The sequence below is a fragment of the Protobothrops mucrosquamatus genome, unplaced genomic scaffold, assembly GCF_001527695.2.
Source record: "Protobothrops mucrosquamatus isolate PMUCROS unplaced genomic scaffold, P.Mucros_1.0 scaffold2707, whole genome shotgun sequence".
Taxonomy (NCBI): Eukaryota; Metazoa; Chordata; class Lepidosauria; order Squamata; family Viperidae; genus Protobothrops; species Protobothrops mucrosquamatus.
This window is the reverse complement of record NW_015388752.1, coordinates 29,349-44,096: the sequence shown is the minus strand read 5'-3', so window position 1 is coordinate 44,096 and position 14,748 is coordinate 29,349. Positions and strand designations below refer to the sequence as shown.

At 51.2% G+C, this 14,748-nt stretch overlaps 1 protein-coding gene across 1 annotated transcript in view; it reads left to right on the top strand.

Moving 5' to 3' along the window:
* NUP188 (nucleoporin 188) overlaps window positions 1-14,456 on the top strand; it is a 20,206-nt gene extending 5,750 nt beyond the window's left edge. Inside the window, exons 12-44 of the mRNA XM_015825598.1 lie at window positions 546-635; window positions 979-1,044; window positions 1,510-1,629; window positions 1,845-1,971; window positions 2,503-2,658; window positions 3,019-3,145; window positions 3,256-3,343; window positions 3,810-3,886; window positions 4,241-4,355; window positions 4,501-4,621; window positions 5,088-5,154; window positions 5,415-5,543; window positions 5,780-5,910; window positions 6,101-6,207; window positions 6,566-6,772; window positions 6,895-7,064; window positions 7,224-7,293; window positions 7,618-7,685; window positions 8,158-8,353; window positions 8,575-8,649; window positions 9,096-9,181; window positions 9,986-10,131; window positions 10,267-10,448; window positions 11,090-11,290; window positions 11,475-11,567; window positions 11,647-11,805; window positions 12,079-12,216; window positions 12,581-12,655; window positions 12,746-12,955; window positions 13,131-13,262; window positions 13,418-13,491; window positions 13,779-13,908; window positions 14,262-14,456. Of these exons, the coding sequence (XP_015681084.1) occupies window positions 546-635; window positions 979-1,044; window positions 1,510-1,629; window positions 1,845-1,971; window positions 2,503-2,658; window positions 3,019-3,145; window positions 3,256-3,343; window positions 3,810-3,886; window positions 4,241-4,355; window positions 4,501-4,621; window positions 5,088-5,154; window positions 5,415-5,543; window positions 5,780-5,910; window positions 6,101-6,207; window positions 6,566-6,772; window positions 6,895-7,064; window positions 7,224-7,293; window positions 7,618-7,685; window positions 8,158-8,353; window positions 8,575-8,649; window positions 9,096-9,181; window positions 9,986-10,131; window positions 10,267-10,448; window positions 11,090-11,290; window positions 11,475-11,567; window positions 11,647-11,805; window positions 12,079-12,216; window positions 12,581-12,655; window positions 12,746-12,955; window positions 13,131-13,262; window positions 13,418-13,491; window positions 13,779-13,908; window positions 14,262-14,432 (4,104 nt within the window). The 3' untranslated portion in view covers window positions 14,433-14,456. The remainder of the gene's footprint in view (window positions 1-545; window positions 636-978; window positions 1,045-1,509; window positions 1,630-1,844; window positions 1,972-2,502; window positions 2,659-3,018; window positions 3,146-3,255; window positions 3,344-3,809; window positions 3,887-4,240; window positions 4,356-4,500; window positions 4,622-5,087; window positions 5,155-5,414; window positions 5,544-5,779; window positions 5,911-6,100; window positions 6,208-6,565; window positions 6,773-6,894; window positions 7,065-7,223; window positions 7,294-7,617; window positions 7,686-8,157; window positions 8,354-8,574; window positions 8,650-9,095; window positions 9,182-9,985; window positions 10,132-10,266; window positions 10,449-11,089; window positions 11,291-11,474; window positions 11,568-11,646; window positions 11,806-12,078; window positions 12,217-12,580; window positions 12,656-12,745; window positions 12,956-13,130; window positions 13,263-13,417; window positions 13,492-13,778; window positions 13,909-14,261) is intronic.
* Window positions 14,457-14,748: the final 292 nt, after the last annotated feature.

Here is a 14,748-nt window from a genome sequence, read left to right as displayed (position 1 = left end):
TCCATCTCTTCTCACCTAAGGGGAAGAGGTAGATTAAGTATTTACTAGGTTTAGCCCATTGGTTTCCCAGTGAAGAAAAACAATGTAATGTTTGTAACAGTATATATATCTGCAATTAAACAGATTATGCAAACGGGGCATAAAAACTATACAGGTAATCCTCCTTTAGTGACCGTGCAGGCCATCCTTGTTTAGCAACCCCCCCTGGGGCTGGCAACTCAGTTGTTAAACCAAGCGGTCACTAGGGGAAACTGCAGCTGCTGATGACCTTAGTTCAGTCTCCCATTTGCTTACCAACTTGCTGGGATTGGTTTCATAAGGTTACTTTTTCACCACCGTTGTAACTGTGAACAGTTGCTAAATGAGGCAGTCGCTAAGCAAGGACTAACCTGTTTTAACAACCATAGCAAGGAGGATCGTAAAATGGGGCATAACTCGCTTAACAGATGTCTCACTTGGCAGCGAAAATGTTGGGCTCAGTTGTCGTAAGTCGAGGACTGCCTGTATTTCCGTTGCTTCGGCTGTGAGACGCTCTTTGTTTGCAGTGTATTTCCAGCACCGCCTGCATGTGCATCTACGGCCTGCTCTCCTTTGTGCTGACTTCCCTGGAGCTGCAGACGCTGGGCAATCAGCAGGTCAGACTCGGGGGGCTTAAGGTGGAGAGGGTGGCCCTGTCGGGTCTGCCCAGAGATTGGCCTAAATCGGGGAGGAAGGGGGGAGGTCCAAACTTGGCAACTTTAAGACCTGTGGACTTCAACTCCCAGAATTCCCCAGCCAGCCATTTTGAAATCAGTTTTGGCTGTGCCTTTTTCACAGAGAACTGCAGTTATATCAGAGTGCAAATTATTCCCTAGCCTAGAGGAACCTTGAACTGCAGTTTCTTAGGAAATGGGTTTAAATCTTTTTAGGACATTCACCTCAAGGGCACTAAATATAATTCGCTCCCTCTTTCTCTCCCTTCCCATTTATATTCTCAAGGACATAATTGACACCGCCTGTGAAGTTTTGGCAGCCTCCAGCATTCCTCCCTTGTTCTGGAAAACGGTGAGCTTGCTCTGGAAGGGACACTTCGTTTGTGTTTTCTTTCGAGTCTTTTTTTTCTGAAAAGTTGGCATTGGCAAACCCATGATTTAAAGCATTCCTTCAAGATAAAATGGTTGAGAAAGGCTACTTTTTATCAGGGGAAATTTTGGGGGAAATGGGGGGAAAAAATAGCCCTCCATAGCGAACACTGTCTCTTTCCCTATTTTGTCCTTTTTTAAAAAAAGAAAAGGAATACAAAAAAGAAAATATACGTAGGCACATACATACATTCTGCCTGTATGCTCGCTTAAGGAAATGTCGTAAGTTAAGGACAGCCAGTAAATAAAATAAGATTCTATCTTTTTTTAAGGGCCAGTATTTGAAAGTAGAGTATTAGACCCATTTCACAGCAAAGCACCAGTGCAAGACCATGTTGCGAAACAATGTCTGTTTTTGACAGCTTCTATTTTCTGCATCTCATCCCAGGAACCCACAGCAGGTCTGGGCATTATCTTGGATAGCGTCTGTGGCATGTTTCCACACCTGCTCTCTCCTCTCCTGCAGTTACTCACTGCGCTTGTTTCAGACAAATCGACGGCAAAAAAGGTACATATGAGTTTTGAAAGCCTGTCCAAGTTTCCCCTCTGTCTCAACTTGTGCTAAACAGAATCAAGGTTTAGTACAAGTTGAGCACAAGGTTTCTCGTGCTAGCACCTGTCTCGCCGTGTAATTTTTTTTCCTGCAGCCCCCTTTTTAATGACCCGTCTTTTGATTCCTTTCTACTTGCCTCTCTATCATCCCTCTCTCTCCCCCCTCTGAAGGTTTACACCTTTTTGGACAAGATGTCCTTCTATATCGAGCTTTATAAGCACAAACCGGCAGACGTTATCTCTCATGAAGACGGGACCCTCTGGAGGAGGCAGACCCCCAAATTGCTGTACCCCCTTGGTAAGAGATGGACCGGCGCCCTCTGCCCATCCCTCAGACACACCTGCTTGCTTATATTTGTGCTCTCTGAGCTGGGTGGTTTCCTTGCAGACATCTCTTTACCAAACTAGGTAACGTCCTCAGCGCTGCAAGGGGGTCTTAGGTTTTGTTTTTTTTTAAAGAGCAAATTCCCTTCTGGCACTGAGAATGTTGCCTAGTAAGGTAATGAAATATCTGCAAGGAATCTATCAAGCTCAGAGGGCACCACGGACCCCACAGTCCAATCTTCTCTATCATCCGAAATGGTATAGTGTTTCCTGCCTGAGCAGGGGGTTGGACTAGATGACCTTCAAGGTCCCTTCCAACTTTACTATTATTATTATCATCATTAAAATCCGCCTTCTGCTGCCTGGCCAGATGGGCGCTTCTGAAACTAACCAGATGGTCCTCCTCTTAACCTACCGACAGATTGCCCAGTCTTGTTTTGTTGAGATGTCCTACTTGTCCAAAAAGTCTGCTTTTTTAAAAAAAATCTGCTTTTTTTTCTTTCAGGGGCAGGTCAAACCAACCTTAGGATCCCTCAGGGGACGATTGGGCAGGTGATGCTGGATGACCGGGCCTATTTGGTACGCTGGGAATATTCTTACAGCAGTTGGACCCTCTTCACCTGTGAAATTGAGATGCTGTTGCACGTGGTGTCCACGGCTGGTGAGTTTCCAGAACTTTGAAGGAGCTGTTGGGACAGGGCTGTGACCGGCCTTGGGGACTCGGGAGCTGAAGGGTGTTTGGTTGGAAGATAAAAGCATAAACTTTCATTTTTACCTTTTCGTTTCCTGTACCCTACAAATAGTTCTGTTTATAAGATAACTGTATGGCACGTTGGTTTAATGGAAGTACTGCATTTCAAAATGCTTCCATTAAACCCACACTATCGGCGTTTAATACGTAGTACATGGGTCCTTGTTTGTTTGTTTTTTCTTTCTTCTTTTGGGTGTTGCAATTTGGCTTTCGAGGGACCTGGGTTTGTGGCAGAAAAGAGCCGTGTCTACCTGGAACTCTTTTTTTCAGATGTCATCCAGCATTGCCAGAGAGTTAAGCCCATCATCGATCTGGTTCACAAAGTCATCAGCACCGATGTGTCCATTGCAGACTGCCTTCTGCCCATCACCTCTCGGATCTACATGCTGCTGCAAAGGTAAGATCTTGGGTGCCCGTTGGAATTTTTGCCTTCTCGATCTGACGCGCTCTTTAGATTTAACCTTCAGCTGTTTTTCTCTGAGATCACCACCTTTTCCCTCCCCCCAGGTTAACCACCGTGATTTCTCCCCCGGTTGAGATTATAGCCTCCTGTGTCAAATGCTTAACAGTCCTGGCTTCCCGGATGCCTGCCAAGGTAAGAGACCCTCAGCCTTTTTTGTTCTGTTGGCTGATGCAAAGATACTGGAGGGACCATCTCACCCCACCGGGATTGGCTCGTCCCAAGGAGGGTTTCATATTCCGATTATTCCAGCACGCAGGGTCCAGGAGGAGGGCCTTCTCTGCTGTGGCCCCCGCCCTCTGGAACATTTTTCCACCCTGATGTGAGGTTGGCCCCAACTCTCCTATCGCAAGGGCTTAAAAGACCTGACTCTGCCAGTTGGCTTGGGACCCCAGTGGGGGGAACAACGCAGTGGAGGTGGCTGATTGAGTAACAACAGATCCCAGCTCCTCCCCAGTCTGCCCCCCTTTTCCATATGTCTTTGGTTTTAATGCTTTTTTATGTTTTAACTGTCTTTAACAGTAAGCTGCCCAGAGTTACCTTAAGATGGGCAGTGAATATAAATCATAAATAAAGGAACATTTCTGACTTTTCTTCCTAGGTCTGGACTGATCTTCATCATACAGGCTTTTTACCTTTTGTGGCAAATCCGGTTTCTAATATGAGTCACATGATCAGGTAATTTGCTATATAATAGTTCTCGACTTACAACTATTTGTTTCAGTGGCCATTTGAAGTTACAGTGGCATTGGAAAAGGGGCACGACCGGTTTTCTCGCTTAGAGACCATCACAGCAGCCCTCTATTGTTCTCTATTTATGTCCAAGTAGCTTGGCAAGGGATGGTGGGGCTGTTCCTGGTGGTCCCTTGATTAGGCTGCTGGCTTGTTTGTTTGAGTTGGTAGTTCCTTGTAAACAATAGGGCCAGCCACAGAGATCAACACACACACACACACACCCTTCTAGCACTGACACTAGAGCATTCCACTGCCTGCTAACTCTTGGGGCCTCTCTCTCTCTCTCTCTCTCCCCAGTGCAGAGGGAATGAATGCTGGAGGCTATGGGAATCTGCTGATGGGCATTGAGCAGCCCCAAGGCGAATACAGCGTCACCATCTCCTTCCTGAATTTAGTCATGACTTTAGTCCGGGTAGGTGCTGAGAGAGAGAAAGCCTCTGATCCCTTCTGGTACCACGTGGTCAGAATAACTTTTACGTTTCTGCTGCTTAACTTTTGTCCCGGTGAGTGAGTGATGGAATACCCCATTTAACTCTTCGGTCTGTTTTTTTTCCCAGGGGCAGCTGGGCAGCACCCAGAGTCAGGGCCTGGTGCCGTGCATTGTGTTTGTCCTGAAGGAGATGCTGCCGAATTATCACAAGTGGCGCTATAACTCCCATGGAGTGAGAGAGAAAATAGGTAAGCAGGGCTTCCCCAAAAGGACAGAAACTTAGCCTGTAGTTTTTTTGGGACTCTTTCTTGGTATTAGTAAGTCTCCTGTGAGGGTCTCAAGGGCAGAAAACTCTGCACAAAGTTTTCCAGGTCATCAAGGACAGTATAGCTGGCTGGGGAATTCTGGGAGTTGAAGTCCACGCCTCTTAAAGTGGCTAAGCTTGAGAAACGGTCCTGGGAGGACAGCTGAGCTGACTCACCAGGTAGGTTCCCTCAGTTAAGGAGTTCCCATGCTTTGCGGATTGAGTTTGGAGTGTTGCCTCTTGCGGGCACTCTCACAAAATGGCTCCCGGAAAATTGGCTGTTTGTAACTTAGCCGTGGTTCTCTAACTCTTCTTTAAATAGTGAGCTGGGGGGCAAAAATTTCACAATGTCGGCTTGTTCAGTTCTAACTCCCTTCTGAAAAATGGTCCACTTTCTTCCTTTTTTTCAGGATATCTTATCCTCCAACTGATCCATGCGATTTTGAATCTGTGCCCTGAAATGGATCCTCGTAGCAGGTAAGGTCGGCTTTTCCCGCCACATTATATCCTAGATATGTTAATTTTGAGGCCTTTTCATCCTTAATCCTCTGTGTCTACAGCTTTATTCCTGCTGCCTGCCAAGTAAATTCACATTCCATTCTTACCTGGATGCTAAGTTTCTGGTCCTCCTGGAGGAGTAGAATAAAGCAGGCATCTTTTGAATTCCAGAGGGGAGGTTGAAGCTCATCCAGACGTTTCTCCCATAGAAAGTTGAGGTTCCTCTTTTTGCTTTTCAGCAGTGCCCCCAGTCTCCAGTCCCTTTGCATCTTCAGCCTGGCCAATACAGAAGCGGGCCAGGCGGTCATCAGCATCATGGGCATTGGGGTGGACACCATTGATATGGTGATGGCCAGCCAGTCCTGCAGGTGAGTGCCTACCTTGTCTTAGTTTGAGCCCTCTTGGCCTTCTCAAGGGGCCTGCATTCTTAAATTCTTGGTGTTGATCTATTTTCTAAAGCACCCGAGGGCAGGATAAGACGTGAAGCAGATGGAATCTTACCAAAGAGAGATCCAATGTAGAATTCACGACCATTGCAACTTAATGACCATAACGGGCAGGCTTAGGGCGGGTTTTAACGCGGTTCTTCTTCCTGGCAACCCAGTGATGGGGAATCTCAGGGCCAACTGCTAATCCAGACAGTGAAACTGGCCTTCTCGGTCACCAACAACGTCATCCGGCTGAAGCCGCCCTCCAGTGTGGTGTCCCCTCTGGAGCACGCCCTGACTCAGCACGGTAGGTCCTTCCCCGCTGCCCTTTGGGGAAAGCACCTCCCTTGCATGGACCACTTGCGCTTAACACTTAACACGCAGACTTTGCACTGATTTTCAGCCGGCCGAGCAAAGGTTTTTGGATCCTGCTTATCCTGTGCAGAAAATCAGTTGTGTGACTTTACTCTCTGTGGTTCTCTGCCCTCCCAAACCAGGGGCCCACCGGAACAATCTGATTGCTGTCTTGGCCAAATACATCTACCATAAACATGACCCGGCCTTGCCACGGCTGGCCATCCAGCTGCTGAAGCGGCTGGCGACGGTAAGAAGCGTCCTCGTTTTTCTTCTGACCCCTTTCGTTGCTTCTCTTGATCCTCGAACCTGGGACAGCCAAGTCAGGGAGTGGGGCTTCCAGCGGTTTCTGGGTCTTCCCTTGCCCAAGTTAAGTTTAATCGGCGGTGGTGTGTCAGACTTAAATGCGAGCCTCTGATCGTACAATTTGTTGTAGGAAAAGAGCAGGCAGCTATGCTGGCTGGGGGATTTGGGGAATTGAAGTCCACACATCGTAAATTTGCTAAGGTTGACAAACACGGCCTTAAAATCAAAACTGTGCTGGGGGGGGGGGCACATTGTACACGGCCTCTACGCCCTTCCTCATCTTTCCTCCTTCCCCCCCTTAGGTGGCTCCCATGTCGGTCTACGCCTGCCTCGGCAGCGATGCCTCTGCCATCCGCGACGCCTTCCTGACTCGCCTGCAGAGCAGAATCGAGGACATGCGCATCAAAGTCATGATCCTCGACTTCCTCACGGTGGCCGTGGAAACCCAGCCCGGCCTGATCGAATTGTTTCTTAACCTGGAAGTGAAAGACGGGAGCGACGGCTGCAAGGTAAACGCTCAGTACACAAATGGGCCATGCTGGATTCAAGGTGGTTTTAACTGCCGGCTCCATTTCAGCTTCCGTGGCCCATTTCAGGACCTGGATCTGTTCCCCTTTCCCTTCCCTTCCAGGAGTTCAGCCTAGGAGAGTGGAGCTGCCTTCACGTGGTCCTGGAGCTGATGGACTCCAAGCGGCAGGAGCGCTACTGGTGCCCCCCCCTGCTGCAGCGAGCCACCATCGCCTTTCTCCACGCCCTGTGGCAGGACCGCCGAGACAGCGCCATGCTGGTCCTCCGGAACAAGTGCGTGAACCGCGCTCTCTCCCTTCTCCTCAAATTGCCAGCTTTGTTAGTTGATCAAAATATAAGACTCAGAAGTGCAAAGAAAAATGAAAACAGTGAGAAAATAGCAGAGGAAAAGGTGGAACGGGGAAAAAACACTGCATTTTTTTGTGTTTCTAGGCCAAAGTTTTGGGGAAACTTAACCAACCCGTTGTTTGGAACTCTTCCTCCACCATCCGAAACATCTGAGGTGAGGAAACCTCACTTTTTTTGTGCTTCATTTAGTGACCATTCAAGTTACAACAGCGCTGAAAAAGGGGGGTTGGGTCCTTTCAGAGTGTGATAATTGATTCCTGCCCCATAGAGTGGGATGGAGTTAGCCCCCCTCGGTCACTTTGAACCTGTGGCTTCCTTTGCCTCTGGGTCAGGAATGCCCTTGATGTAAAGCAGGAAAAAGGTTTCAAAGCGTTCCTGAGTGGCTGGAAGTTCCAGCTCTCTGTTTAATGTATGCCTGCCAGAAACTGCAGGTAGAAAAGCAGCACAATCACCATTTTCCTTTCTGTGTTGTTTGCAGCTCAGTGTCTTGGAAACCTGTGCCTTGATAATTAAGATAATTTGCCTGGAGATTTATTCTGTGGTCAAGTAAGTGACATTAAAGAATTTTTTTGGTGAAGAAGAAATTCAGCCTAGGAAGGGGGTGTCCTGGTCCTTTCAGATGTTAGAATGGAGAATTGAGAACCAGCTTCCATCTTGATCCTCACCTGTTTCTCAGAGACTGTATAACAGAATAACAGAGTTGGAAGGGACCCTGGAGGTCTTCTAGTCCAACCCCCTGCTCAGGCGGGAAACCCTGAACCATTTCAGACAAAACGTTGTCTAATCTCTTCTTAAAAATCTCCAGTGATGGCTTCACTTTTTTTCAGCCCTCTTTTGAGCCACCCAAGCGAGAACCTTCACCACATTTGACACCCAGGTTCTCTTTCATCTCTCTTCTGCGGATTCGCATCCAGGCTCTTACTCCCATTCTCGTTGACGTAGTTTGAACACTTCCGCTTGTCACGTTAATCCTTTTTTCAAGGGGGAAATCCTCTAATTGTGCCTTTGTGGACCGCAGGGGATCGCTGGACCAGTCCCTGAAGGACACGCTCAAGAGGTTTTCGGCGGAAAAGCGCTTTGCTTACTGGTCGGGCTACGTGAAGTCCCTGGCCTTCCACGTGGCCGAGACGGAGGGCAGCGGCTGCACCTCCCTGACCGAGTACCAGCTGCTGATATCAGCCTGGCGAATGCTGCTCGTGGTTTCCACCAGCCACGTAAGCGATTCACTTAACAACCGTGGCAAGCCCAGGTCACAAGGGGAAACTATGGGCTTTTCAAAGCCCAGGATCCTAATATCACTTCTGATCAGAGGCGCTGATTAGCACACACCTGCAGGCTTCCGTATATTAATATCTATGAATTAATGTTGGGATTATACACTGGAAAAAGGGGTCATCCCTTTACCCCTTTTAAATCGCAAACTGGTTTTTCTCAGGCTGACATCGTGAACTTGACCAACTCAGAGATTCAGCAGCTGTTTCTGGACGTCTTGAGTGGGACCAAGGCTTTGGTAAGAATTTGCATTTTAAAAACCTATCGTGGGTTCAGCCATGCTGAGTTTTTTGGACTTCTTCACTTGCCTAAATTCAAAAGATCTGGGGGTGATCCTGGAGGGGTCACCTCTTTTCGGCATATCAGTTCTGAAGCTCCAGCTCAGCAGTCAGCAAAACTATGAATACAGGTAGTTTAGTGGCTGTTCAAAGTTACAACAGCACTGAAAAAGGTGATTTATGACCATTTTCCCCAGTTACGACCTCTCCAGCATTCCCGTGGTCATGTGATCAAAATTCAGATGCTCGGCCACTGATTCTTTTTAAATTTAGTGCGCCGTTACTAGGTGACTTAAAGTCTTGACTGTTTCAGTCTGAGCTCCTGGGCTTGGGTGGCCAATAGATTTAAAATACTCACAATAATTTCATACTGAAAGACATTCATTGAAGACAAATCTCTCCGTAGCTGCTGGTTCCCACTTCCGGGTGCTGCCTGCAATTGGGGTCCATGCTGTGCACCCTCCTGCTAATTCTGCTGCGACAGTGGAGGAGGTAGGTCCTTTTGGGGAAAAGATGCAGCTCTCTAGGAAAAAAAGCAACAGCTCAATTTTGCATGCAGAATATCTCAGATTCGGCCGAGAGACTTCGCAGCAGGACTGAGAATATCTGAAGTCCCCGGACGCCTTGCCAGTTAGGAATAGGGAAGCCCCACCAGTTGTTGCTCTGCCGCAGTTCTGCGGGTGAGGAAGTTTAGGAAATTCAGTCCGTGAATTTATTTACTTACTTAATTAATTAATTAATCGGCCAGTCAGTCTCTCTCAGTCCAACTCGCCTCACAGGGTTCTTTTTGTGGGGAAAACAGGAAAGTATGTTGGATATGTTTGCCAGCATGAATTGTTGATAAAAATAGTTAAGGCAGGTTACATATAAATAAAACAACGCAATCAAATTGGCCACTTGATCAGCTCCCATTTCCATTTGTGGTCTCCAGGCCTGCTGACAAAACCCACATTTTTAGGGCCGTAGGAAAAGCGACAGGGTGGGGGGGGCACCCTTCTTCTGAGGGAATGATCTCCATAGAGAAGGGGCCACCACCGAGAAGGCCCTTTTTCATGGTCCCACCAGGGGTACATCCCTAATCGATGGGACCCGTAACATCCCCTCCCTTCCTGTCCTGCTGTGGGTGTTATTTGGGAGCCCTTCTGAGGGGCCCAGAGCTCTTGTCCACCCCAAAACCTGCTCCCCGGAGGGATTCCCAAGTCAGAAGCTGCCACCGAAGCCATCGGAACTCCTTTGTAGGTTCTCACCCGGTATCTCAAGAGCTCTCCCCTTCCTGCTTTTTCTCCCTGCTGCCAGCAAGTTGGGCTCGGTGGATGAAATCACAAACTCCTTGACGCAGATGCTGGACGGGGTGCTTCAGGCTGACCAGCAGATGATGGAGAAGACCAAAGCCAAGATCTTCTCTGCCCTCATCACCGTCCTGCAGATGAAAGAAACTAAAGGTCAGCTGGGGACAGTTGAGGCCCCACCCAAGTTCTCTAGTTGAGAAATTGAAGGGAGGGGAAGATGTAGAACTGTCCGCTTGGATGCCGGGCCCAATACTCTCTCTCTCTCTCTCTCTCTCTCTCCGTTCCCAGCCAGCGAAATCCCTCACTACTCGCAGCTGGTGTTGAGCGTGTGTGAGACCCTCCAGGAGGAATTCATCGCCCTCTTCGATCACACCCGGCACTGCCTGTCCACGGGGGATGCCCTGGAGGACAAAGACAGCATGGACACCGACGACGTCTCCCGGCACAAGCAGAAGGACCAGCGAGACGGGGCAAGTGCCAGCGGTTTTTAGCATCCTTGGGGAGCGGAGAAATGCGATGATGCAGGAAGCCAGCCCTCCTTTTGCCCCTCGGGTGCTTTGAGAGGGTCCTCACTTCGCTTGCTTGCAGAAGGGAGATCTCCAAGTCTGTGGCAAGAAACACCACAGTGTTAATTATTGCTATTTATTTATTTGGTTTCTGTCCCTCCTTTATTACTGTATCCGTATTTCAAGGCAGTGAACACACTCCTTCCTCTGTCTGTCCTCCCCACAGTAGCAACCCTGTCAGGTGGGCTGGGCTGAGAGAGAGGGACTGGCCCAAAGTCACCCAGCCGGCTTTTGTGCCTAAAGCAGGACTAGAACTCGCCGTCTCCTGGTGATTGGCCTAAAGCCACCCAGCCGGCCTTCATTCCTGAGATGATTTAGACATGAAACTCACAATCTCCTGGTTTCTGGAGAGGCACCTCAGCCACTAAACCAGACAGGTTCTCATTTTGCAGAGAAAGAAGCCCCCCCCCTCCATTTTACATCCCTGTTGCTTCCCTGAGGACAAAATGGTGGCTTTCTGCAACCCAGGCCCAGAATAAGGTGGGCTCAAACATCCCCCTGCCTCTTTTCCCTCCCCCTCTCCCTCCCTCCCTCCCTCCCTCCAGGTGTGCGTGCTGGGCCTTCACTTGGCCAAGGAGCTCTGTGAAGTGGACGAAGAGGGAGACTGCTGGCTGCAGGTGACGCGGACCCTCCCCTTGCTGCCCACCCTCTGCAGCACCTTGGAGGTCAGCCTGAGGCTGAAGCAGAATGTGCACTTCACGGAAGCCTCGCTCCACCTGCTGCTCACCTTGGCCAAGACTCAGCAGGTGAGGAGCCCAGGCAGGCGGAAGAGGGCCGGATGACAGTTAAGCTGACCTAGATTTGCACCCAATAGAAGTCGCTGGGCTGGGCTCACTCAACTGGCTGTGTGAACCCTGCCATTGCATTCAGCCAGGAGACGGTTTCTGGGCTCAGCCAGAGCTTGTGTGTGTGTGTGTGTGTGTCTTTTAGGGAGCAGCCGCGGTGGCCACAGCTGGCATCCTTCACAGCATCTGCCTACCTCTGCTGAGCGTCTACCAGCTGAGCAGTAACGGAGGGGGGCAGGTGAGCGGTTCCCCACAAACACCCCAGGAGAAGCTGGCTTGTTTCTGGCTTAAGGGTTTGACCGTGATTGTCTGTGCAGGCCCCCGTTTCCTCTCGGCGGTCTCTGGACGGCCCGTCGTGGCCCGGGGTCTATCGCCTGGCCATATCGCTGATGGAGCGCCTGCTGAAGACCCTCCGGTACAACTTCCTGACCGACGCCCTGGACTTCGTGGGTGTCCATCAGGAGAGGATCCTCCAGGTGGGCTTCTCTGCGGTCTGTGGCTTCAGGTAGTCCTCAACTTACAGCCACGATTACCAGCAGCAATTCCACTGCCGTTGTAACTTCAAACGGCTGCTAAGCAAATGGCTGTAAGTCGAGGACTAGATCTGCAGTTGCGGGGGGAGGGAGGGGACGATTGTCTCGGCGAGGCGCAGAAGCAGAGGGCCCCTCCATCTTCATCCTCGGCCCCCTCCCCCTGGGGAGCCCCAAGCACCAGGAGGGGCTTCAGAGTTGGGCGCTGTCTCCCTGCAGTGCTTGAACGCCGTCCGGACGGTGCAGAGCCTGGCCTGCCTCGAAGAAGCCGACCACACGGTGGGCTTCCTCCTCCAGCTGTCCAACTTCGTGAAGGAGTGGCACTTCCAGCTGCCCCAGCTGCTGAGGGACGTCCAGGTGCGCAGCAGAACCTTCCCCCCCACCTGGCAGGGGGTGGGCCTGGCGCCCGTGGCCGAGACGCCCGGGGAAGCGGGGCCCACGATCTCCCCTCCTGAGCCCAGGGCTAAAGCTGAGGGGGTTTTTTTGCTTGTTTTTAATTCCATCTTGATTTTTATGGACTGCTAGCATTTCACGTTCACCGGAAAGGATTACGGTTAAGTTACAACTGCAGCAGCCTGCTTGACCCCTGTGGCAAAGTCGGTCGTAAAATGAGGCGCAGCTCACTTCAACCGCTTTGCTTAGCAAGAAAAATGTGGGGGTCCATTCTGGCCGTGACTCAAGGACCCCCCCTGTATTTCCCCCGCTTTCTCCTCCGTTCCAGGTCAATTTGTGCTATCTGTGCCAGGCCTGCACTTCGCTGCTCCACAGTCGCAAAATGCTTCAGCATTACTTGCAGGTAAATGGCCGAGCCCACCTGGGCCCCAGCCCCACTTGGCCCGCCCGGACCCTCGGCCTGGGCTCTCCCCTCACTCGGATTTCTTTCCAGGCCAAGAACGGCGAGTCCCTCCCCTCGGCCGTCCTGCCTCGCCTCCAGAGAGCCCCGCAGACGTCGGCCAAGCCAGCCGGCCCCGAGTCGGAGGCAGCGGAGCAGAGGGCGCTGAGCACCGTCCAGTACAGCCTGCTGAAAATCCTCAGCAAGTGTCTGGCGGCCTTACGCCACTTCACCCCTGACATCTGCCAGATCCTTCTCGACCAGGTAGAGGAGCCAAAAGCCTCCCAGGAAGAGAGAGACGGTTTTTCATGAGACACCAAAGAGTTTGTACTCTCAGGAGTGTCCCAAAGCTGCTTTCCTGCTGGGCTTGTTCTCTGATTTCATCAATGGACACATTCAGACGATGGGGTGTGCATTTTGACTCTGCTTCCCATTGCAGTCCCTGGACCTGGCGGAGTACAACATCCTTTTCATGTTGAGCTTTACGACGCCTGCCTTCGACTCGGAGGTGCCGCCCTCCTTTGGGACCCTGCTGGCCACCGTCAACGTGACCCTGAACATGCTAGGGGAGGTAAGAGTTCAGCGGGCCTTGTGCAGAGCGGAGAGGCAAGCTCAGGCTGGAACGGTAGTTCAAGTGACTGAAGTTACAATGGCACTGGAAAAAAAATGACTCATGACTTCTTCGTCTTGAGTTCTAATGCCGCTTTTCTTTCCCCCTCCCCAAAGCTGGATAAGAAGAAGGACCCCTTCACTCTGGCTGCAGGGCCCTCCCCCCAGCAGGAAGAGAACAAGACGCTCAAGTAGGTCCCTGGGGGGGTTTTGACCCCCTTTGAAACAAGGAACCGGAAAAGAAATCCGTTTTCTAAAGGTGTTTGCTGTGAGCTTTCAAGTCACTTCTCCGGCAAATGCCGTTCCTCAGCCCACTCCTCTCCATGCCAGCCCATGCTGGGGCGGAGGTGGGGAAATCTGTAGCCCCTTTATGACTGGTGGACTTCAACTCCCAGAATTCCTGAGCCAGCAGGGCCAGAGCTCCCCACCCCTCAGCTAGTGCTTTTCAGCGGGTCAACAAACCACGTCTCTGTTCCAGGCCTCTCCTGATGTTTACGATGGAAAACTGCTTCTACTTGCTCATCTCTCAGGCGGTTCGGTATCTGAAGGATCCGGCGGTGCACTCGCGAGATAAACAGCGCATGAAACAGGAGCTCAGCTCAGAGCTGGTATGGGCTGCCCTTGCTCCGTGGGGTCCCCGGTCTAGAGCAGGGGTCCCCATCCTCCGGGCTGCGGCCTGGCCCCTGGCCACACACACGAGTGCCATTTGCACGGGCGGAGGGTGCACCCGCCCGCCACTTGTGCAGATGGAGCTGCACGCAAAGACAGCCAGCCGGCTTTCATGCCTAAGGCAGGACTAGAACTCCCCGGCCCCTGGTGATTGGCTCGAAGTCACCCAGCCGGCTTTCGTGGCGAAAGCAGAACTAGAATTCACCACCTCCTGGTTTCTAGACCGGCCTCTTAACCACTAATGTAACACGTCCTGCAGAAGGAATGACCTAATCCTGTGTTCCCTTCTCAGAGCACGCTGCTCTCCAGCCTGTCTCGCTACTTCCGCCGTGGAGGTCCTTCCTCGCCTGCCGGGGGCCTTCTCCCCTCTCCACAGGGAAAGCCCTCCTCCAAGCTGGGGCCGGAAGGGCAGGAGCCCCTCTTCCAGCTGGTGCAGACCTTTGTCAGACACGTGCAAAGATAGAGGCCACCCACCCCGGCTCAAGATGATCCCCCCCTCCAGTTCGTCTCCACGGCTTCTGGGACCTCCACCGCCAGGGCGGCATTGGCTGGTCCCTGCCAGCAAAGGAACCTGCCTGTGGGGAAATCCCCCCCAACACCTGAGTTGCCAGTAAATCTGGCTTGGCCTCGGTAAGCCTGTCCCTTATTTTTCTAGCTTACGTACAGCCCAGGATGGAAAGCAGATGGCGAGAGCGTGAATATCCCCTCGGGGAAAAACATTGGGCATTAATCTCATAGTTCAAGGACGGTTTTGTGGCGGAGCTTTGCCAGCTAAGGGC